Below are 24,672 nucleotides of genomic sequence, written 5' to 3' on the forward strand. Positions count from 1 at the left end.
ATGAGTGAACAAAGGCTAGAACTTCCCCAAGGTTATTCAGCTGGTAGGTACTGCAGCGGGTCTTCAAACCAGGTAGTCTGGCTTTCAAATCTGTGCTCCTAACCACTGTGCTATAATGTCTCTCAATACCAACTACCAATTAAAAAATCAGAAATATATTCCTTCCTAACCTTAATCATCATGAGATAAGGAGTATCCTTTGGCTCCTACACATCAAAATTTTCAACATATTCTGTTTCTTCCAACCTATAAAACCATCCTCAACTTTGAGCCATCTGATTTTATTTTACTACTATGTCCCCAGCCCCTGTACTTTTAAGTATTATATACTATATACAATAAGCAAGTTGAGGAAATAAAAACAAAATATATGTCTACAAACATGCATTCCAAGGTATCAGATACCTCATTAAGTGGCTGCATTTGTATTAAGCTCTGCTTAGAATAATAACCAAAATGCATGAAATGCTTAATTAAATCTTGTTTGTCCAAAATAAAGAGGAGTTAAACATTTTCCCTAACTCTTGACTACTCTCTTATCAAGGCTTCAGAGACTTGCTCAGAAAAGTACTGCCGATGCTGATAACCAGAGTATCTGACCAGGAGCACATTATGCCTTGGGCTGCAATACTATTAAAACAATATCTTCAATTCTTCTCCTCTGTGTGTATAATGTGTAGCAGGATGAAGGCGGTGGTGGAAATTATGGTGATAAGTACTATAAGATAATACAATGTTAAGACCATATCAAGCCAAACATGGAAATGTTGAAGTTTCATTTATTTAAAAAAAAAAATAGGCCATAGACAACTGAAAGCCATATATGAAGAAATTTCCAAAACACACAAAAGAAAAAGTCTCATCTACAAAATTATTTACATGTTTAGGGCCCATATTAAAAAACATGGTCCCCTAGGTCCAGTCTAGACATAGAGAGCAGCCTATGGTAGCACACTGGGGAAGAGGACCACTACGGTACTTCCCAGTACAGGACATAAACCAAACAAGGAAACTTCTAGAAGGTACTTCAATGCTCAGAGGTTTTAAGACCTTGGCTTTGATGACTTTGAAGGTAAGAAACAAAATCAAACTGACTTCCACTGGGACATGCTGGTGGCCTCAAGTCAGTGACCACAATCACAATGCTTCTGAATGGCCCTCCATTTGGGGGCAGAGCAATCTGCAGAGATGATAGTTTTTACACCTGCCCTGTTACTTACACCAATATAATTAATACATTATCTGATAAAGACAAACAGTTGTCTTTAAATTCTTTTAAAAATATATAATGAGTTTCCCAAAGATTAAAAAATAACAGTCCAGATTTATCAAAGATGAGTAAAAAATCCATTACTTTCCTAAGGTCACTTCCTTACTCTATTCCTGCTTAAATGCAAAAGCTGACAGTCTCTGATTCGTAGAAAGATCTAAAGGTCTTTGCTTTTTGGGCGACTTCAGACTCTCCTTGCTTTTCCTTTCTGGTTCAGTTTCATTACCCTCCTCAACCGCACATTTCCGCTTCTTTGCTCCGGCTCCATCACCTGCAGTTTCTCCTCTGCCCTTGGTAGCCCACGCCTTTGTAAAAACATTGGAGGAGAAACGATTTTTAGGCAATAATAAAAAATAGGAAAGAAATGACTTCTTTACTTTTCCAGGTGACATTCTAGCATACAAAGCAGCGTAACTAGCACTTCAAGTGTTAAGCTAATCATTAATGGTTCTCACTGTCAACAATCTCTTACTCTTAATTGCAGAGCATGTTAAAAAATTTACACTCTACTACATTTCAATCTAAACTCTGCTTGTATTTAACTATATTAAGTGCAAAATACTAAAACTGCAGGCACTTTTTTTTAAATAAAAGTCGTTGTTTTCTTTTTTTGGGTGAACAAGAGTGTCCCTGAGCTAACAACCATGCCCATCTTCCTCTATTTTGTATGTGGGATGCTATCACAGCATGGCTTGATGAGCGGTGCACAGGTCTGTGCCCAGGATCCGAACGTGTGAACCCCAGGCTGCCGAAGCAGAGCTCGCGACTTAACCACTACGCCACCAGGCCGGCCCCTAAATAAAACTTTTTACTTTGACATTATTGTAGATTCACGTGCCGTTGTAGGAAATAACACAGAAAGATCCCGTGCACCCTTTTCCTAGTGTCTCCCAATGGTAGCACCTTGCAAAACAGAAGTGCAATATCACAACCAGGATATTGACATCGATACAATCTCCCTTTTTACTTCTACTCATTTGTGTGTGTGTGTGTGTGTGTGTGTGTGTGTGTGTGTATTTAATTCTACTGTAGGTTTGTGTATTTACCACCACATTCAAGATACAGAACAGTTCCATCACCACAAGGACGCTCACGTTGCCCACCCTCCCATACACATACTCCTCACCCAGGCCCCAACTGCTGGCAATCAGTACTCTGTTCTGCATCCCTATCACTCTATTATTTCAGGAACGTTACGTTCAGTACATATTCTTTTGGGATTGGCTTCTATTCACTATGCAGGAACCTAACAAAATTCACTCTTTTCAGCTGTCTCTTAAATCTCTTTTAATCTATAATAGTTCCTCCTCCTCCTGCTTTATTTCCCCACCCATTTATTTATTGTAGAAAAAGGATCTTTGAGCTGTAGAATTTCTCAAATTAACAGACTGGATTTAAGTAAATGTTTAAGGTTTACCTTAAAAATACTGATTACATTTTTAAGCACTCAAAAACACAATCATAACTTTTGCCAAGTCGCTTCCTCTTCTGCTGCATAAGGTCTTATTCACTCAGATGCCATTTTATCTAATTCTTTAGAATTTTTATCTTTCTATAAATACTCATAAAAAATGAGAAACACAAAGTTCCTGATGAGATTCTAAATGAAGCTATAGGTGGTAAGAGCAATTTCTAGCTTCCTCATTTTGCAACACCTTTATACATAAAACCCAGTTCATCAAAGTGAGTATCTGTCACTAGGTGCCCACGCTGCACACTGCCATCCCTGGGGAAATGAAGTATAAGACTTTAACTGATACACCACACACGTTCCTTCGCCTTGCAACAGAAAGCTGCTCCTAGCCTTCCTTCACGTGGCAGAAATTTACATGAGGAACAATAGGCACGAGCCACCTGTCCTAATTTTCACGTGAAAGGCTGGAACAGAACAACCAGCTTTTTTTCCCAAAAGCAATATTCTCATTTAGTATTTAATGTATAAGTAAATAGCATTTTTAAAAATTCTGCTTACAAGGACCCTAAAGTAGTAGTCCAAAAACGTGAACTAATTTTATTTTTACTTATTAACTTTATTTGCTTTTGATTTATAAGTAATGCACTTTTTCTTGGAGTATTCCCCTAACTTACAAAATGCAGGAACTTATAAGGATGTAAACAGTATATCTGATAAAAAAAATTAATCATCAGCACTAAATAATAATTATTATATATCCATATGTTCAAAGCTGACATTTCAATTATTTAATTTTCTCTCCACCAAGAGTTTACTGAAATGTATTCAATTTTCAAAATCAGAAAAAGGCATTTTCTACAAGAATTTTTAGTACCTGGGAATTCACTAAGATCTCAATCTCAACATAATTATCCGTACCTTCCTTTCTTCAGTTGACAATGCTCTAAATCGAATCATTGCTTCTTTTATTATGTCTGCTTCATCCGAAAAGTTAGGATTGTCAGACAAAATATTACTTCTGTTTTCTTCCAGCCACATCTGGAACCCAGTCTTTGGCCTAAAACAGCAATTATGTGAAAAAATTTCATACTTAAGATGGTTTAAAGTGCTTTATGATTCTTTTGGTTAGTAATTAACCATTAGGTTTTGCATACCTACACAAAGTAAGAGAGACAATTAATTACACTTGTTAATAATCATATTACATATTGCTTAAAACTGCCTGGAGATTGCAGAAATAATGACCTGAAAAATCCTTTGTAAGGTCAATTCAAAGGGTTTACTGACATTTGTATTCTCCAAGTGCAGCAACTGTGAACTCTGCACTTTCAACTCTTTTGTGAATGGCGACAGGCTCAAGGTTTCCAATGTCACTTAGCCCCCTGGCCCATGAAAATTCTTCCACGTATCTTGTAGGCTCTTTCTCCGCTTCCCAAACCAGCTATTTGAAATCTCACAACTTCTCTCAAGCTCCTTACCCATCCCCTCACCCCTGCTCTCACAGCTGACCTGGGAGTGTGGGTCCTTTCTTGTATCATCATTATGTAAAGCATGGACACAGCACACTTGTCAATTTTATTAGATTTCACTTCTGACACAAATTGTCTTTAGGTCACAAGTAAAGGTTTAATGCAAACATTTTTAATGCAAACATATTTACTGAGCACTTTTTTTCTGTAGAGCCAGTTGATAGTAGAAAAAATTGAATCAAATAAAATTTTCACTTTTTAAATATCTAAATTAAAATCAGAACAAAACAGAAAAAATAAAAACCATACCTACACCCTCAAAATAAACTGGTTAACATGAGATACTGGTTAAACGAGATACATAATGCTAAAAATGACACGGTGACTTTTTCAATTTCACTAATGCATTTTAAATAAATCCAGCATAACAGAGATCAAGAAATTTGGTGACATATTACATTGGTGGACAAACAGGATATGGACAAACAGAAACTCTCATATCGCTGGAGGTGTACAAAATGAGACATCAATGCAGAAAAGTTTGGCAATATCTATTGGAATTACAAGTGCACATTAACTTGAACCGTACAGGAAACATCTTATAGCTGTATGTATATGTGAGAAGTGACATTCATATACAGTTATTCATTGCAGTCCTATTTGTACTAGCAAAAGACCAGCAAGCACTTTTTGTCCACCACTAGAGAGTTAAATGAGTTATGGTATATCCACTCAATGGATGTGAAAAGATTGAAGAAACTTTTTATATAGTGATAGGAAACGATCTGCAAGAGCTAAGTGAAAAAAAGCAAGGTAGAGAACAATGTGTATACTCCCATTTCTGTAAAACTAAAGAAATAGACAAATATAAGTGTTGTATATGAATAGAGTAATTCCGGAAGGCTAGTAAGAATCTTACTGCAGTGACTATTTGTGGGGAGGGGAACTGGGTGGACAGGAAAGAGATTTACTCTTCATCACATCTTTTTGTATCCTTTGACTGTGTGTCACCCATGCAACTCTATTATCTATTTAAAGACAAACAAGAAATGAACTATAAAATATAATGCTCCAATAAATCTATCTATAATTTAAAACACATACACAATTTATCAAAGCACACTTTAATAAGTAATATAAATAGACCTTAATCAATATTTGTGGCTTCCTCAAAGTTACAAGTGTTCAGAATGCCCACTAACAGTGCCAATGCATTACTTATAACAATAACTAACAGAACTGCAGACAGTACTGCTGCTCTGCATGCCTTTTACTGGGACGCCGAACCTTGAGAACACTAAATGTCTCCATGTACTGACCTTGGGTTTTCAGTGTTCTGAGGACACATCGCTGGGGTTTCAGATGATGGATTTTTAGGATTTTCTTCTTTCACTTCCTCAGTCTTATCAGCTTGGGAAGTTCTTTTCTGGAAATAGGATGCTGCAGATGCCTATAAAAACAAACATAATGAATACCGCAATAAAATCTAGTATGATTCTATATGTTCAAGCAAGTTTTGAAAAATGAAAAATATTCACAGTTATTTAGAATTCTTATACCAACATGTGAAGTCCTAAGGTTCTCAGTTGAAAACAAACATGCATATACACACAAAACTCAAAAAAAAACTATACTTCAAATTCCACGTTTTCTAAATAAAGTTACATGAAATGGAAAAGGTAAACAATAGATCTATCTTACTGATGACAAATCGGAGAAGAAAGCTGGGAGGCAAGATCAGAATGCAGAACAAGGAAAGGTTAGAACCAGGTAGCATACTCGGTGTCATTACACAGGGACACGCATCAGAACCATCTGGGAAATTAAAAAAAAATAGATGCCTGAGTCCCTGGGGTCTGGGTATATATATTTTTTATAAGTGGTTCTGAAGCAAAACCAGAATTAGGAACCAATGCCCTCGCAGACAATCAGTTACCAACAACTGGAGCCTCCTGCCCACCTGGAAAGTGAACAAAACCAAAATCAGACAGACAGACCGCATGCTGCGTAGCGCAGATGTGGGCAGTGAACGGTACCTGCTTAGACTTTGCCTTTGGAACCAGAGGCTTTATAACTGGAGACTTTTCATTATTGGTAGCTCGATTAAGTACAGATTTCCTGGATGATTTGTTTATATTGTCTAAAATATGAGTTGAACGTGATGAATTCACTGAAATGGCTGGCTCTTTGGAATTGGCTGACACCTAAAGAGCAAACCTGCATTAGCATTTTACATTGAAAGAAGGAAAAAAACCCCAATAGATTTATTTTTCCTTTAAATTTCTGTTAAGCTTGTATTGCAGTCTCATCTTTAGAACTGAATACATTTGGTACGATCCAAATTAAGATTGATGCACATGTTCTCAAACACACATTCCCAAGAAAAAAAGGGAATATCTTTCAAAACGATAGGTACTTAGAAGATAAGGAGAAAACACAGCTCTTAGCCTAAGCGTGAACCAGTGCTGCTTTCGTCTTTGTTTTCACCAAGACCTGCTTCAGTCTTTAATGCCTCCAAGTCTGAGGAGGGTCATTCGGTGGTTGGGAAATATTTTCTCTGTATGGAAATGTATTTAAGTAATAGAAAATATCACTGAAAAGAGTTTACCTTAAAGGGGTTTACTCGTCCTTGGCTGTTAGAGGTAACTGCACCTTTCATAAGAAAGAAACCCTCACTTAGTGGTAAAGCATGGAAGACTTCTGACTTTTATAATAATAGATGAAATATTTTATCTATATTATATGAAAATAAATGTACTTTGCAACTTTAAAACTATTAACAACTATATATGACCTCCTTCCTATTTCCAAGACAAAATAAAAGCTATTCGATGAACACTATCCCAACCTGCCACTATGAAATACACAAACCCAACATGTATAGATCTGTCCTTTCTCCTGTTACCATGGAGGAACGGTGTCTTCTTTTAGCTAAGGTTAATAATTCCTCTACTTGTGCTGTAGATCCCACCCCCTCCTGCTTTGTCAAGAAACTTGTCCTATCAATGGCTACACCATCTTTGACTTTTTCCTCTTTATTGGCTGCTCAAGTTTCCCACTTAAACAAACAAAAAAAACAAACCCTCTCTACCCCACATTCCCTCCAGTCACCATTTTCTCTCACCTCCCCTATAGCCAAATTTCTCAAAAGCTGTCTACACAGCTATTCCCATTTCTTCACTGCTCATACATTCCAACATCCAATATAATATGGCTTCTAGCCCTACTACCCTACAGAATCTGTTCTTGCTAAGGACTAAATAAACTCTGTGTGGCCAAACCTGGTGGATACTTTTCAGTCATCATCTTACTGTACCTCTCAACAGCATTCCACATAGCTGAGTGTTCCTTTCTTCTCAATGCTGTCTCCTTCCTCGACTTCTGGGATACCACATTGTCTGGTTTACCTCTTTCCTCTCTGGTCTCATTCTCTTTCAATGGCTCCTCCTCCTCTACCCAATGTTTAAATGTTGGGGATTCCCTAGGCCTAAGCTCATTGTTCTTCTCACTTTACATCCTCCCCTAATGTTCACTCACCCATGCCCATGGTTTAAATTGCTATACTTATGCCAACGATTTTCACTTTATATCTCTATCCCAGAGATACTACTTTCCTGAGCTCCTGACCCAAATATCCAATAGAAATCCATCATCCTCCTATCCAACTCTGTATTTCTAGTGTTTTCTCAGTAAATGGCACTATCATTCACTCAAGTACTCAAGCCAGAAACCAAGAGTCATTTTCCACACCCTAAACTTGCACACTCTCCACATCATCTTCTGAAACACCTCTTCAATTCCTCCCATTCTTTCTACCATCACCACCACCCTAGTCCAATCCACTATTCACTCTCATTTGGACTGCCTCAGTAGTCTCCTTATATGCATTCCTCCTTTGCACAGTGTGCCATGCTATGCCCCCGCCTAAAAACCTACAACAGCTTCCCAGAGACCTTAGAATAAAGATCAAAATCCTTACTATGGCCCACATGGATCTGCCCACCACTCCAGAACTATTCAGTACCACTTTTTCTTTGCTCTCTGTGCTCTTCACACCACACTCATACTCTGCATACATGCTGTTCCTTAAGCCCACATACTTTTCCTCTGCTTCTGCCCCCCCCCGCCACCTTTGCTTAGCTGACTCTTATTCATCCTTCAGGTCTTTGTTTTAAACACTCCATGAGACCTCCTTGGGGTCCCAACCCATCCCCCTCACTGACTAGATTACAGCCACCTGTTATATGCTCTTTTAATATTCTGTACATGGTTTTCTGTTTTTGGGGGGTTTTTTTTGTGAGGAAGATTAGCCCTGACCTAACATCTGTTGCCAATCCTCCTCTTTTTGCTGAGGAAGATTGGCCCTGGGCTAACATCCATGCCCATCTTCCTCTACTTTATATGGGACGCCACCATAGCACAGCTTGATAAGTGGTGTGTCAGTCTGTGCCCAGGATCTGAACCCATGAACCCCCGGGCCGCTGAAGCGGATCATGCAAACTTAACTTCTATGCACTCGGCCCACCCCTCTGTATATGTTTTTAAAGGTAATGTTTTTAATCAAAGTAATATATGTACATAGTTTAAAAAGTCAACTGGTATTATAAGGTTTATGCAGGGATTAACCATGCATGTCTGCTTGACTTCTGTATTCCCCATCTAGTCAAATACCTGACACTCAATAGGCATTTAATAAATATTTGTTAAATGCCACAGTTTCACAAACAACATCTCTGATAAAAACAAAAAACCAAAAGCTCTAAAGGGTAAAGTGTATTGAGTAGATGTATCATTTTAAAGTCTACTTGCAAAATTTCCTTGATATTACAGAATCACAAACATTTCTTACCTGACTTAAGAGCTGGAACATCAGAGGAATTTGCACTTTTGGAAAATGGGTTCTGTCCTATAGAATAATTAAGATAAAACAATATAAGGTAAGTGGGAATATAACGTCATCTTCTATAATCAACAATCAGATAGCAAAGATGTCTTGAAAAAGTATGGGTATTCAATTTTCCTCAGCCAAGTAAAATGGGCAAAAACACACAAATGACATTTCTCAACTTTAAATTGCCTTAAAGATTCATGCCTCTTACCATGTTTATGTATTTCTGGTTTTTCTTCTATATCATCAGCTTCTCCAGTGTCCTCTGCATCTTCTTCAACTTGATTTCTGAGCCTTGGCTGGCTCCACTCTGTAGCAGTATTACTATAACTAAAATGCAGTAATATTATTCAATAAAGAGCTAGGCAAAGATCAACTTAATATTCAAGAGGATAAAGAAAAACTCAAACAACTGAATATTTCTTACCCAGCATTCAGCTTTTTTCTGAAATCCTCTTCCTCTTCTTCCTGTTCTACCTGGGTGGCTGCCAATTCTGCTGCCTTGTCTGCAGCCAGTTCACTAAGTCGTTGGGCCAATATTAATCTCCGAGAACGAGAAGCATATTTAATGGCTAAATTCACAGCATTTTGAGTCATTAGATCAGCAAGTTCCACACAACGAAATTCCCGCTCCAGTTTACAAGAAAGCTAACTCAAGAAGAAAGAAAAATGTATCAAACCACGTTAAGCAAAACTTTTTAAAAATAAAAGAATGATACAGTAGTAAATACAGTAAAACTGAGAAAACAGTTTTCTAGATATTGGATCTCATTGATTCTAAGATGCACATTTTTACACATTTTATCATCTCTGAAATTGGGGAGTGTCTTACAATTAATCATGGGTCAGAGTTTAATTGGCAGCATTTTTTTCTGTCTCAGTGGCTTAAATAAATAAAATAATGGTGCATTTTACAATCAATAGCAGCATAGAGTCAATGAAATATGGCATATCATTTCAAGTCGTTAACTGCAAGGAGAGTAAGAGATTCATTTAAAATTCAAATGTGGTTCTCTTAAATTTGTTTTCCTGCCCTCGCCAAGTAGGGTAGCAAATTTAAAGAAGGAATAAATTGTAAATGATTTATTTGTTATTACTTTGCCCAGAATTGGCACACAAATGCTACTACGTGAATTTCGGTGGTGGCAAGTAGATTTATCCATTAATTTTTAAGAGTGATCGTCTATGATCTCCAACTACTAGAAACAGTTATACAACTTCCAAAAAAACAACTTCCTTTTTCTTGCTCTATTTTTTATACTTAACAATATAAAACAAATGGCATTCAGTTAACATCTCTTAGAAAACACTGTTTTTCTTCTAATATGAATTTTGATAACTCAAAGTGAGGCAACTCAAGTACAGTGTGAGGAAAATACATACTTCGCAGACTACTAAGGGTCTCATAATTCATAGGGTAGAAGGATTATTTTGTTACTTAGACATCCCATGTCTGATCCGTCAGCACAGAAGCTTTAGCTATTCACTTGCATGTCCTCAAGTTTTCTAGTATCACTTATCTAAGCAGTACTTCTCAATCAAGGTAGTACTGTGCCTCAGGCGGCATTTGGAGGTGAAAGGGAATACAGTCATGCACCACATAACAACGTTTCGGTCAATGAGGGACCGCATATACAATGGTGGTCCCATATGATTAGTACCATATAGCCTAGGTGTGTAGTAGGCTATACTATCTCGGTTTGTGTAAGTACACTCTATGATGGTCACAAAACATCAACATAACAACATCATGTTAACTGAAATCACCTAATGATGCATTTCTCAGAATGTATCCGTGACGTTAAGTGATGTATGACTGTAATGTGGTTCTCACAGTAACTAGACTGAACTACAGTCATTTGCCAGGGGGCCAGAAACGCTAAAGAAGAACTGACGAGGCCCCAAAGCTATTAGTGCCCTGCTGAGAAACACTGCTCCAGAGGAAAAGTTCCTCAAAGGCTAAATGCTAAATAAATTACACATATTTTTCCTTACATGTCTTGTAGGAAGTAGAAAGGTTACTAGTTCCTAAATCACAAATGACACTTTACAAAAGGAACAAAACTTACTCTACATAAACTAATTAAATTTCTTTAATACTAAACTCAAGGCAGTGGTGCATAGAGAGGACAGTAGTGAATACCACCTTCTGGAGACTGGAGCTACAGTTAGCTATGTGGTCTTAGATATCACTTTTCCCTCAGAACCCTCTTCCTCAACTTGAAAACGAAAAGTCTGGACCATTTACTCTCTTAAGAAATACTGAGGTCTACTATGTATTAGACAGAGCCTGCACGGTCTCTGTCCTCAAGGGGCTTACAGTCTAGTGCAATATGAGCAGAGAAGAAATTATAGGATTTTCCTCTCCATAAACCAACCTGGAGTGAGGACACAAACATATAAACCTTATGTTTCAAAAAGTTCATTTATCTCCAAAGATAAAACTACTTAAATTCCAAGGCACCAAACCTAGTCACCGGCTATAGACAAACTTACCACACATAGTTGTCTAAGAGGATGACAAAAGGCAAGCCTACCTAAAAGCCTTATCAAAGTTAAGACTGCCCAGCCTCGGAGGTTTAAAAGCCCTCAAAGTTTATTTGTTGCACACGACCAGAGCAAGAGCTACAGCCATGGTTCTAAACTTTAGTGAGCATCAGAACCACCTGGAAGGTCTGTTAAAACTGTGTGGTGGGCAAAAGCAAAAAGTGAGGCGGCACCAGAACAGTTTATTTCCTCCTAGGATCTTAAATACAAGGCAATGTTCTAAATATTTTAACTGCAACATCAACTGAGAAACAGAACTTTCAGGGAGAAAAACACGACAGGATACAACTTAGGAACTCTAGGTTGGGGAACTCAGTGTTAATTCACATACCTTTAAGAAATTCAACCTACAGAAAAGCATTTAATTTTTTCAGTGTATTTATTTTACTTACCGCAAGCATTTTCATTAAAAGTTCCTGTTGTTCTTTTATTGCTTGATTTTTAGTACTCTCTTCATATTCATAACCATTTTTAGCTAAATAATCAAGGTGATTGTGAAACATAACTGAACGCCAAAATTGTTCCTACAGAAATGGAAAAAATTGCTTAGAGTCAACTATCAGCTTAATACCAGCTAAGTGTTAAATGTTTATCTTAAGATATCAGTTTCTGAATATGCTATTTTCTGATAAACTCCATTCTATAGCTTATTTTACAATTCAAATTCTAATGTGATACAATGGCTTGATTTCATCTTCTATCTTTAAAAAAAAAGGGAGGGAAATTTAGCATTTTAAACAGTTTCCTAGCTATTATAGTTAAAGCTTAGAGAACTTGGTAAACTAGTTTTTTAGAAGCCAATCTGCTCCTTGTTTAATAACTAGTTGCTAGATTTCAAATGACTTTTGATGATGCAGGGCTAGGAGTGGGGTGAGGCAAGCCAGGTGCCTACGGCACAAAACTGGTGGGAGCAACTCTCTCAGGCACTTGCTCCACCCCAAGAGGGGGTGCCTTACTCTCGTGAGGCCTTGACGGTCATACCCGTTTACCTCACAGAAGGTCCCTGGAAGCAGCGATGGCACTCAGCTGCCCTGGTGATCATAAGCAGTCCTCCTACTGCTATTTATTTAATTATCAAGTAAGGAGTACTCAACACTGGTCATCAGGATAATTTTTCAATGCCTGCGTCACAGGCAGTGTACTATGAAATTCAGAGTGTCAAGGCAAGATTTCCACATACCTCCATTTGTCCTTTCTCTGTTGCAATCTGACAGTAAGGAAGCTTAAAGGACAATATAGCTACAGCAGGGCGTGGAAGGGTGGGAGGAAACCGAGAACCTTTACAAGGAATGCACCTGTCAGTAAAGAAAAAGTCGCACCATAAAAACTTCCTAAAATGTCATAAAACTGCTAAAATATAAATATTTTCCAAAAGTCAGTAACTTGGAATCATGATATTATTCCAATATTTGGCTTAATAAAATACAACAAATTCCTCTTTTAAAAAAGTGCTTTAGGGGCCGGCCCGGTGGTGCAAGCGGTTAAGTGCGCGTGCTCCACTGCGGCGGCCAGGGGTTCGCCGATTCGGATCCTGGGCATGCACCGACGTACTGCTTGGCAAGCCATGCTGTGGTAGTGTCCCATATAAAGTGGAGGAAGATGGGCACAGATGTTAGCCCAGGGCCAGTCTTCCTCGGCTAAAAAAGAGGAGGATTGGCAGATATTAGCACAGGGCTGATCTCCTCACAAAAAAAAAAAAAAAAAAAAATGCTTTAGCCTTGATCAGGTATTAACACTATCCCTCCATGCATTTCAAGAATTTAAAAAATCCCTCCTTACATCAGCTTTATTAAATAGCAAAGGCTAAAAGTAAAATCAGCTCTCTTCTGTGTTTCTTTAGCAAACTGGCCACTTGTAAAAAATAGAAATTGTGCCATAAACACTTGTCATGGGATCCATGTTCTAAAACAGATCACCCTAAGATAAAATGCTAATGAAGCATATTCACTTTCATTCATCATTTGGGAATACTCAGTACTGTTGGTAGAAAGCGTCAAACAGACAAAAAAATGGTGGAATGTCCAATACAGAAAAGTGTTTATTATTAGATATTGGTGAGAGTGGAGCAAAAAATCCAGTATCATCAAAAAGGTTATAATGTATACCTTCTCTGCTAAATCAGAGGTTGCCTCATATGGTAATAGCTCAGAGGGAAAGGACTTTGTCTAACCTTTCTGACTAGGATATGTAAGGCATTCAAAGATGCCCATCAGGATGAGTACTGCTGCAATTTATTAACTGAAAAGCATTCACTGATCACAGAATAATCTATACACAGAATATTCTTAACTTATGTACTCCGAATTATTTACAAGGAAATCCCGGGAAGCATGACTGCGCACTGTAAGTGTCATGGGCGTTTAATTTACAGCACAGCCTTCAGGGCCTTAAGCTCTTGAAGGGAAATGTCAAGCAGAAATAAGGCCCTTGGGTTTGACATTTTTTCCCTAAATATCTTCTAGCATTATCAAATGCCCACTAGAGTAATCAAAAAAAAAGGGGGCAATACCCAGAAATCTTTTTCAAACTACATAGGCCCCCTTCCTAGTAAGATTTGAATACACCTTTCCTTCTTTTTGTGACTATACAATAAAAATACAAACATGTTTTTAGAGTTTCAATATTTCTGAACATACAATCTCATTCTTTCTTCCCCCTCCCCTTTTACGACTTCATATAAATCAGTGGTTTTCACCACACAATATGAGGTGGCAGTGTGAACTGGTGTCTGAAAAATCTCTTATGGCAATTCTGTCATGCACCTATTCACAAAAACCACTGGTTTACTAGTCACACAAAATGGACAAGACAGAACATGTGCATTCAGAAAGGATGAGTCCCATTACACACATATATGTACATTAACAAAATTAAGAACAACATTGGGAATAATCTTAATTGCCTTAACATTCTCTTTTCTATAAAGTGATTAACATTTTCTTGTTTAAAAACATTTTGCAGCTCAAATACTTTTTGCAAATACATTCATTGTAAAGACTTGAATTAAAAAGATCTTTTCATGGGGCCGGCCCCGTGGCTTAGCGGTTAAGTGCACGCGCTCCACCGCTGGCGGCCCGGGTTCGGATCCCGGGCGCGCACTGATGCACCACTTCTCCGGCCATGCTGAGGCCGCGTCCCACATACAGCAACTAGAAGGATGTGCAGCTATGACATACAACTATCTACTGGCGCTTTAGGGGAAAAAAATAAATAAATAAAATTAAAAAAAAAAAAAAAAGATCTTTTCTCTGTAAATATCCCTTTCATGGAAGAAGAAGAGGAAAAAACAAATTCATTTGACCGTTAATTTGGTGAGTTTTGCCTACAATGAATGAGTTTCCCGGAAACTATGTGGCTAAACCATTTGGAGGAAAAAATGTCAAAAAAATAAACCACAGTTTACTAATGAGACAAAATTACTTCAATTCCTCTTCAAATCACAAAATTTGTTCTTCTATTATATTAAAGGAAGAGTTGAAAAATATCAAACTGGAGAAAACTGGGGCCAGTGTCCAGACTGGCCTTCCCCCCCAGCGAGTTTTGCGCTGTCTTCTGGCTGGACAGGACCTCCCGTGTCCGAGGGGACTCTGATTTTACAAGCCAATTGTCAGGCTGCTGGCCTTATTTATCTTTGCGTAAGGCAGCACGTACAGTCAGCACTATAACAAATATTGGTTAAATGAACACAACTCAAAAAAAAATGTTGTTTTCAAGTATGTTTAACTCAAGACAGAGCTTTTAAACACTAAAGAGAAAAAGAAGGAAGGCTGATGTTTCTAGAATGCAAATTAAACTAGCACACAAAATTAGTCAACTCTCAGTTATGTATTAACCAGTAGTGATCACATAAAAAGTCCTTTAAGGAAACCATAAAGACAGTTTTGCTAAACTGAAGTTCATTTCAAACGGAGGTAGGAGTGGTACCTCTACAGCTCAGTACTTACTTATATTCATAATTAAAGGCAGGTGTTTTGTACAGACTCAAATAAATTTTTTAAACATTATTTTTAGCAAAATGTACTCCTGAACAAAAAGAAAGCGTAAATATTGCTAAATCTGAGTTTAAAAAAAGCATTTAAAACGAAAAGAATAAAGAAACAGGTATCATTAACCATGAAATACATGGCTAAATGCCTTTAAGTAAATTGTTTTTTTATTTTCTTTAAGAAAACTGCTGTTATTATTAAGAGCTGGCATTCAAGGAAGACTCACTAAGAGCCAGGCACTTTTCTAAGCACATGCTACATATTAACGCACTTCATCTTCACAGCAATTCTGTGAGAAGGGTACTAGTTTCATCCTGGTTTTAGAGACGAGGAAACAGGGGCACCGAGAGTCTAAGTGTCATGGCCAGGGCCACACAAGTGAGCATTTTAGTCAGGACACCACCACAGGCAGTGTGATTGCAGAGCTTGAGCTGTGGACCACTAGGCAACACTGCCTTCCCAGGGAGCAAGTGGTTCATCATCCTTACCACAGACACTAAGAGCAAACAGAGGCATTAGAGGTTTCAAGTCACCTATCAAGGGTGAAGTTCTTGAGAGCAAAGATAGGTAAGTCTCATTAAACACAGCAGCAGGCTACTGGCTACTAAAAGTGGTCGTAGAATTTTCTTCTCTGACCTTTTATGTATCTCTATCTATAGGAAGAAAATTAATCATCTCTAAATGTGTCTAAATATAAGGAAAGCTGGTATGAAAAGTGCTGTAAGCCATACTGCAAAATGGTAGCTTCCAATCTTGCAAAAGTCTTCTGATTCAAGTTTATTCTTCCAAAATAAAGCAAGGAAAAAATTAAAAACATTCTGATCAATTTATCATGGTATATACGTTTTTATTAACAGATTTTTCAGCATATCTTCTCGGTGTTTCAAATGTCTGCTGGATGAGACTCTCCTCAGTAATTCCATTATTCTCCTAGAATAAGCTGGTTCTTAAGGGAGAAGTGTTTATTCTTTCAGTCCACTTATCAACTCAACTCCCATTGTTCCTATACTCCAATATGTACAGAAAATATTGTAACTTTTCTGCCACTAACTAGCTGTGTCATCTCAAATAAGTTACTTAACCTTTTTGGACCTCAGTTTTCTCATCTGTAAAAATTGGGGAGAAGGACTGGGAGTGAAGGCAGAGAGCACAGGAACTGGGCCAGAAGAAACTGGTGGTTCCCATTCTTTTATCACTGTAGGGCTGCTAAGGCAAAGTGTCCATTCATTCACACAGGCACCATGAAGTGTCTGTAGAACAAATTTTAAAAGTTTCCACTTTAGTACTAGAGTTTTCACATGCATGTAGATGCTGTAATTTATAAATACAAATTTATGTTAAAATATAATTTTTAGGGGCTGGCCCCGTGGCTTAGCGGTTAAGTGCACGTGCTCCGCTACTGGCAGCCCGGGGTTCAGATCCCAGGCGTGCACCAACGCACCACTTGTCTGGCCATGCTGGGGCGGCATCCCACATACACCAACTAGAAGGATGTGCAACTATGACATACAACTATCTACTGGGGCTTTGGAGAGAAAAAGGGAAAAAAAGGAGGAGGATTGGCAATAGATGTTAGCTTAGGGCCGGTCTTCCTCAGCAAAAAGAGGAGGATTAGCATGGATGTTAGCTCAGGGCTGATCTTCCTCACAAAAAAAATAAAAAATAAAATATAATTTTTAGGTCTATAGAAGTTTTCTGTTATTTTAGATTTTCTCTATCAACTGATACTAAATGTAGAAGCTACTATCATTTAGAGGTCATGAAATGTTTTGACATTTAAAAGGGTTCTTATACTTTAAAATGTCAAGAGCCACTGGCCTAGACAATTTCTAAAATCCTTCCAAGTCTAAGAGCTATAATTTAGAGTCCATTATTTCTTTATCCCATGTTGAATTTAACAGTTAAACGTTACTAGCTGTAATTATCATGTCCTTTAATGAGAGTTAAAACTCTTTGCAGACCTTAACTGAAAAGCAGATAAGAAAAGAAGGCTGGTGGTATAAATGACTAGGGGGTGTAAAAATTAAACTTGATAAAGTATTTATAATATTAAAATTAAATGAAAAAACAAAATTATTCATTGCAAATAAATAATTTCACATACCTCCTTAAGATAATGACATTCACTAGCAAAATGAATCATCTTACTTGAATAAACATTAGATGGAATAGTAAAAGATCCTTATAGGTTCAAAACTTAACCTCTTATTAAGATAAAACGTGAATTCTTTCATTCAAATTACTAAATAACTTGATTCATGGAAATGGACATACAGCCTAAGAACTGTTAAAAACAGTTAACTAATATACTCCTGATACTAAACATGTCAATAATGGAATATTTGGAGATTTTGAAAACCCAAGACAGAGACATAATAACCAGCAATTCCTCTACAGTTCTCTACTAAGTTCAATTTTGTATTTTCTTAGAAGACTATGTCTTCTCTTCTCAAACATCCCACACTGCCAACCAGTGCCTTAAAAATACCCTTGACCTTGCTTCATCAGACAGGAATTCCTGTCACCTTTCAACTACCAAATCTATCTGCATTTGTGTGTATCTTCCTCCCTCTCTCTATAACTGATAAAATCTCGTATCTTCCCGTTTTAGACAGGTGGTCTAAAATCTACCATCTTTTTTGAGAATTTCATTCCTTTGGTTGTCTTCTTTTCTTACATTGTCAATCTCACCCTCCTTACTGAATTTATTGCCAAAAGACTACAAAAATGCTCTACAATCACCCACGGTAAATAATATCTTGTTTGACTTCTCATCTTCCTTTAGATACCTCCCCATATCTCTGCTCCTCTTCACAGCCAAACTTCTTGAAGAGTTATCTACATATTATACTTTCATTTCTTTACCTCCCATGTTCTCAGCCCACCACAATCTGGAATTTATCATATCACTAAAATCACTTTTATAAGGGTTACCAGTAACTTCCACGTAGCCAAGTTAAGAAGTCTTAAATCTGACTTCTAGCCTTATCTTATTCAGGTTATTGAATTGCCTCTTTCATTAAAAAAAACAATTTAACTTATTTAATTTCTGAACAAGTAATATATTTACACGCATAAAAAGTATAAAAAAGAATATAGAGGAAGTTTCCTATATTATCCACTGAGTTCCCTCTGCCAGGTGACTACTATTCTTAGTTTCCTTTTTACTCTTCCAGGAATTCTTTGGCATATATACAAACAAATACAATTATGCAGTATTCTCATTCTCTCTCCCTTTTATACAAATGGTATTCATTTCACTTAACACATCTTGCAGATCTTTCCACATCATTACATTAAAACTTTTTAATAAGTTTTATTAAGATATAATTCAGGGAGTGACGTCAGTGTCATGGCGGAGTGAGCTTTGCCGTGAACTCTTACCCCATAAGATACAACAAAAGGAACAGTCACAGACCAACAACGGAATCCCAGACAGTGAAAAGCTAGATCGGAAAGATCCACACTGCCGCACATCTGAGAGCGGAACGTGCTCCGCCAGGAGGAAGTGGGGAGAGGTAAGGAGAACTCCTCTCCCTCCCCATCAGATCAGCGATCCCGGTCCCTGCGGCTCCCAGAGAGGGGGGAGGGGTGGCCCTCTGCGGGGAAACCGTAGCTCTTCGGCTCTCTCAGCCAGTGGGAAACTCCCACACGGAGGACTCAGAAGAGCCACAGGGCTACCATCAACATCTGAGCACCCCAGAGAGCGGATACAAGGGGCGAACAAGAGGTCCCCCACGCCAGGGACCCAGAGGGCAAAAGAGAGAACGCCTCCTCCCTGCAAACGGGACCCTGCAGCTCAGCCAACCAGACCAGAGCAACCGATCCCGACAGACCAGATCAAACGACCCGACCTGCAGATCGCAGCAGAGCGCAGGGGACTTAGACTACACAGCCCTTTACCACCACACAGTGGCAGCGGGTGGAAATTGCAACCAGAGATTTCCAGGATGAGGAAAAACAAAACCAACACAGGAAATAAATAAAAAATTATTTAAAAAAGGGCCAGCCCCGTGGCTTAGCGGTTAAGTGCACGCGCTCCACTGCTGGCAGCCCGGGTTCAGATCCCGGGTTCCCACCGACGCACCACTTCTCCGGCCATGCTGAGGCCGCATCCCACATACAGCAACCAGAAGAATGTGCAACTATGACATACAACTATCTACTGGGGCTTTGGGGGGAAAAAATAAATAAATAAATAAAATTATTAAAACCAACACAGGAACCACAATGCAAAGATATATGAAATCACCAGACCAGAAACAAAATGACAAGCACCCAGAAATCAACCCCGAAGACACAGAAATCCATAATCTAAATGACAGAGATTTCAAAATAGCTATCATAAAAACACTCCACGAAATACGAGACAACACAGACAAACAATTCAATGAGATTAGGAGTTTCTTCACAAAAGAGATTGAAATCATAAAGAAAAACCAATCAGTACTGATGGAGATGAAGAACACAATGGAGGAGATAAAGGAGAATCTGGAATCTTTAAAGAACAGAGCTGACAATATGGAGGAAAGAATTAGCACTTTAGAGGATAGGAATACAGATATGCTCCAGATGGAAGAGGAGAGAGAACTAAGACTAAAAAGAAATGAAGAAAGTCTCCGAGAAATATGTGACTCTATTAGGAAATGTAACATAAGAATTATAGGTATTCCTGAGGGAGAGGAGAGGGAAAGAGGAACAGAGAGCCTATTCAAGGAAATAATAGCTGAGAATTTCCCAAATCTGGGGAAGGAGCAGGAAATACCAGTAAGCGAAGCCAACAGGTCACCTAAATATATTAACAGACAAAGGGCCTCTCCACGACACCTAGTGGTAAGGCTAGCCAGGGTCAACGACAAAGAAACAATATTAAGGGCAGCTAGACAAAAACAAAAAATAACGTACAAAGGAACTCCCATCAGGCTCTCAGCAGATTTCTCAACAGAAACTTTACAGGCTAGGAGAGACTGGAATGATATATTCAAAATACTGAAAGAAAAACTTTCAGGCAAGAATACTCTATCCAGCAAAAATATCCTTCAAATATGATGGAGAAATAGTAACTCTCCCAGATAAACAAAAGCTAAGGGAGTTCATGGCCACGAGACCCCCACTACAAGAAATACTCAAGAAGGCCCTCAGGCCTGAAAAAAAGAAGAGAAAGGGAATACAAAGCTTGGAGCAAGGAGAAAAATAGGTAGATAAACTCAGAAAAATAGTAGATCTTTACCGGAATAGGTTAGCAACCACTTAAATACTAAATTCAAAGATCAAAGGAAGAAACTCATCAAAAATAAATTTAACCTCATCACTGTAAACACACAGCCACAACACAAGATAGAATAAGGTATATAACAAGAACGACTTAGAAGGGGAAGAGGAAAGTGATTGAATTGACTTAGTATAAGGAAATAGGAGGCCATCAGATAATGGAATATCTCATACACAAGATTTTTTACCCAAACCTCAAGGTAACCACTAAACAAATAATCAAAACAAAACCACATATGATAAACAAAGAGAAAACTAGAAGAGTTATAAGACAGAACAACCAAACTGAATTGGCAGTCCGAAACAAATGGGACAAGAAACAAAGGAAACGCAAAAGAACCAGAAAATAAGTGACAAAACAGCAACATTAAGCCCTCATATATCAATGATTACCCTAAATGTAAATGGATTGAACTCTCCAATCAAAAGATACAGAGTGGCAGGATGGATTAAAAAGCAAGACCCAACAATATGCTGCCTCCAGGAAACACATCTCAGCACTAAAGACAAGCACAGGCTCAGAGTGAAAGGATGGAAGACAATACTCCAAGCTAATGGCAAACAAAAGAAAGCAGGTGTTGCCATACTCATATCAGACAAAGTAGACTTCAAGATAAAACAGGTTAAGAAAGACAAAGAAGGGAAATATATAATGATAAAAGGGACACTCCACCAAGAAGACATATCACTTATAAATATATATGCACCCAACATAGGAGCACCAATGTACATAAAGCAACTATTAACAAACCTAAAAGGAGACATTAACAACCACACAATAATAGTAGGGGATCTTAATACCCCACTTACATCAATGGATAGATCATCCAGACAAAAAGTCAATAAAGAAATAGTAGACTTAAATGAAAAACTGGACGAGATGGACCTAGTAGACATATACAGAGCACTCCATCCAAACACAGCTGACTACACACTCTTCTCAAGTGCGCATGGAACATTCTCAAGGATAGACCATATGTTGGGAAACAAAGCAAGCCTCAATAAATTTAAGAAGATTGAAATCATAACAAACATCTTTTCAGATCATAATGCTATGAAACTGGAAATGAACCATGAAAAAAAAACTGGGAAAGTGACAAAAATGTGGAGATTAAACAACATGCTACTGAACAACCAATGGATCATTGATGAAATTAAAGGAGAAATCAAAAACTATCTGGAAACAAACGAAAATGAAAATATGCCATACCAAACCATATGGGATGCAGCAAAAGCGGTCCTGAGAGGGAAACTCATAGCGATACAAGCCCACCTTAACAAACAAGAAAAAGCCCAAATAAGCAACCTTAAATCACACCTAACAGAACTAGAAAAAGCAGAACAAACAAAGCCCCAAGTCAGCAGAAGGAGAGAAATAATAAAAATCAGAGCAGAAATAAATGAAATTGAGACCCAAAAAACAGTAGAAAGGATTAATGAAACAAAGAGTGGGTTCTTTGAGAAGATAAACAAAATCAACAAACCCTTAGCCAGGCTTACTAAGAAAAAAAGAGAAAAGGCTCAAGTAAATAAAATTAGAAATGAAAGAGGAGAAATTACAACGGATACCAGGGAAATACAGAGGATTTTAAGAGAATACTATGAGAAATTATATGCCAACAAATTGGACAATCTAGAAGAAATGGATAAATTCTTAGACTCATACAACCTCCCAAAACTGAACCAAGAAGAAATGGAGAATCTGAATACACCAATCACAAGTAAACAGATTGAAATAGTAATCAAAAAACCTCCCCCAAACTAAAAGTCCAGGACCAGATGGCTTCTCCAGTGAATTTTACCAAACATTCAAAGAAGATTTAATACCCATCCTTCTCAAACTATTCCAAAAAATAGAGGACGATGGAACACTTCCTAAATCATTCTACGAGGCCAACATCACCCTGATACCAAAGCCAGAAAAAGACAATACAAAGAAAGAAAATTACAGGCCAATATCGCTGATGAACATAGATCAAAAATCCTCAACAAAATATTGGCAAACCGAATACAGCAATACATTGAAAAGATCATACACCATGATCAAGTGGGATTTATACCAGGGACACAGGGATGGTTCAACATGCGCAAATCAATCCATGTGATACATTACATCAACAAAACAGAATAAAAACCACATGGTCATCTCAATAGACTCAGAGGAGGCATTTGACAAGATACAACATCCATTTATGATAACAACTCTCAACAAAATGGGAATAGAAGGAAAGTACCTCAACATAATAAAGGCTATTTATGACAAACCCACAGCCAACATCATACTCAATGGGGAAAGACTGAAAGCTATTCCTCTGAGAACAGGAACGAGGCAGGGCTGCCCACTCTCATCACTCCTGTTCAACATAGTACTGGAGATTTTGGCCAGAGCAATTAGGCAAGAAAAAGGAATAAAAGGAATCCAAATAGGTAACGAAGAAGTGAAATTCGCACTATTTGCAGATGACATGATTTTATATAGAGAGAACGCTAAAGAATCTGTTGGAAAACTATTAGAAATAATCAACAACTACAGCAAAGTTGCAGGGTACAAAATCAATCTACAAAAATCAGTTGCATTTCTGTATGCTAATAATGAACTAACAGAAAGAGAGCTCAAAAAGATAATACCATTTACAATTGCATCAAAAAGAATAAAATACCTAGGAATAAATCTTACCAAGGAGGTGAATGACCTATACAATGAGAACTATAAGACATTATTGAAAGAAATCCATGATGACATAAAGAAATGGAAAGATATCCCATGCACACGGATTGGAAGAATAAACATAGTTAAAATGTCTATATTACCTAAAGCAATCTACAGATTCAATGCAACCCCAATCAGAATCCCAATGACATTTTTCACAGAAATAGAAAAAAGAATACTAAAATTTATATGGGGCAACAAAAGACCCCGAATAGCTAAAGCAATCCTAAGAAAAAAGAACAAAGCAGGAGGCATCACAATCCTTGACTTCAAAACATACTACAAAGCAATAGTAATCAAAACAGCAAGGTACTGGTACAAAAACAGACACACAGATCAATGGAACAAAATTGAAAGCCCAGAAATAAAACCACACATATACGGACAGCTAATTTTCGACAAAGGTGCTAAGAACATACAACGGAGAAAGGAAAGTCTCTTCAATAAACGGTGTTGGGAAAACTGGACAGCCACATGCAAAAGAATGAAAGTGGACCATCTGCTATCGCCATTCACAAAAATTAACTCAAAATGGATCAAAGACCTGAAGGTGAGACCTGAAACTATAAAACTCATAGAAGAAAATATAGGCAACACACTATTTGACATTGGTCATAAAGGAATCTTTTTGGATGACATGCCTACCCAGACTAGGGAAACTAAAGAAAAAATAAACAAGTGGGACTTTATCAGATTAAAGAACTTCTACAAGACAAACGAAACCAGAATCAAGATGAACAGACAACCCACCAGCTGGGAGAGAATATTTGCAAAACATATATCTGACAAGGGGTTGATCTCCATAATATATAAAGAACTCACACAACTGAACAACAAAAAAACAAACAACCCGATCAAAAAATGGGCAGAGGAAATGAACAGACACTTCTCCAAAGAAGATATACAGATGGCCAATAGGCACATGAAAAGATGTTCAACATCACTAATCATCAGGGAAATGCAAATCAAAACAACACTAAGATATCACCTCACTCCCGTTAGAATGGCTATAATCACCAAGACAAAAAGCAACAAATGTTGGAGAGGATGTGGAGAAACAGGAACCCTCATACACAGCTGCTGGGAATGCAAACTGGTGCAGCCTCTGTGGAAAACG

The 24,672-nt window shown here is 37.8% G+C and overlaps 1 protein-coding gene across 1 annotated transcript in view; it reads right to left on the reverse strand.

Annotated features, from left to right (window-relative positions):
- Positions 1–747: 747 nt before the first annotated feature.
- WDHD1 (WD repeat and HMG-box DNA binding protein 1) overlaps positions 748–24,672 on the reverse strand; it is a 64,137-nt gene continuing 40,212 nt past the window's right edge. The window contains exons 16-25 of the mRNA XM_058566954.1: positions 12,769–12,883; positions 11,981–12,112; positions 9,469–9,689; positions 9,253–9,371; positions 9,003–9,059; positions 6,762–6,805; positions 6,190–6,357; positions 5,473–5,603; positions 3,603–3,741; positions 748–1,575 (exon numbers count right to left, since the gene is read on the reverse strand). Coding sequence (XP_058422937.1) covers positions 1,378–1,575; positions 3,603–3,741; positions 5,473–5,603; positions 6,190–6,357; positions 6,762–6,805; positions 9,003–9,059; positions 9,253–9,371; positions 9,469–9,689; positions 11,981–12,112; positions 12,769–12,883 — 1,324 coding nt within the window. The 3' untranslated portion in view covers positions 748–1,377. The remainder of the gene's footprint in view (positions 1,576–3,602; positions 3,742–5,472; positions 5,604–6,189; positions 6,358–6,761; positions 6,806–9,002; positions 9,060–9,252; positions 9,372–9,468; positions 9,690–11,980; positions 12,113–12,768; positions 12,884–24,672) is intronic.

The sequence above is a fragment of the Diceros bicornis genome, chromosome 24 (assembly GCF_020826845.1).
Source record: "Diceros bicornis minor isolate mBicDic1 chromosome 24, mDicBic1.mat.cur, whole genome shotgun sequence".
Classification (NCBI taxonomy): Eukaryota; Metazoa; Chordata; class Mammalia; order Perissodactyla; family Rhinocerotidae; genus Diceros; species Diceros bicornis.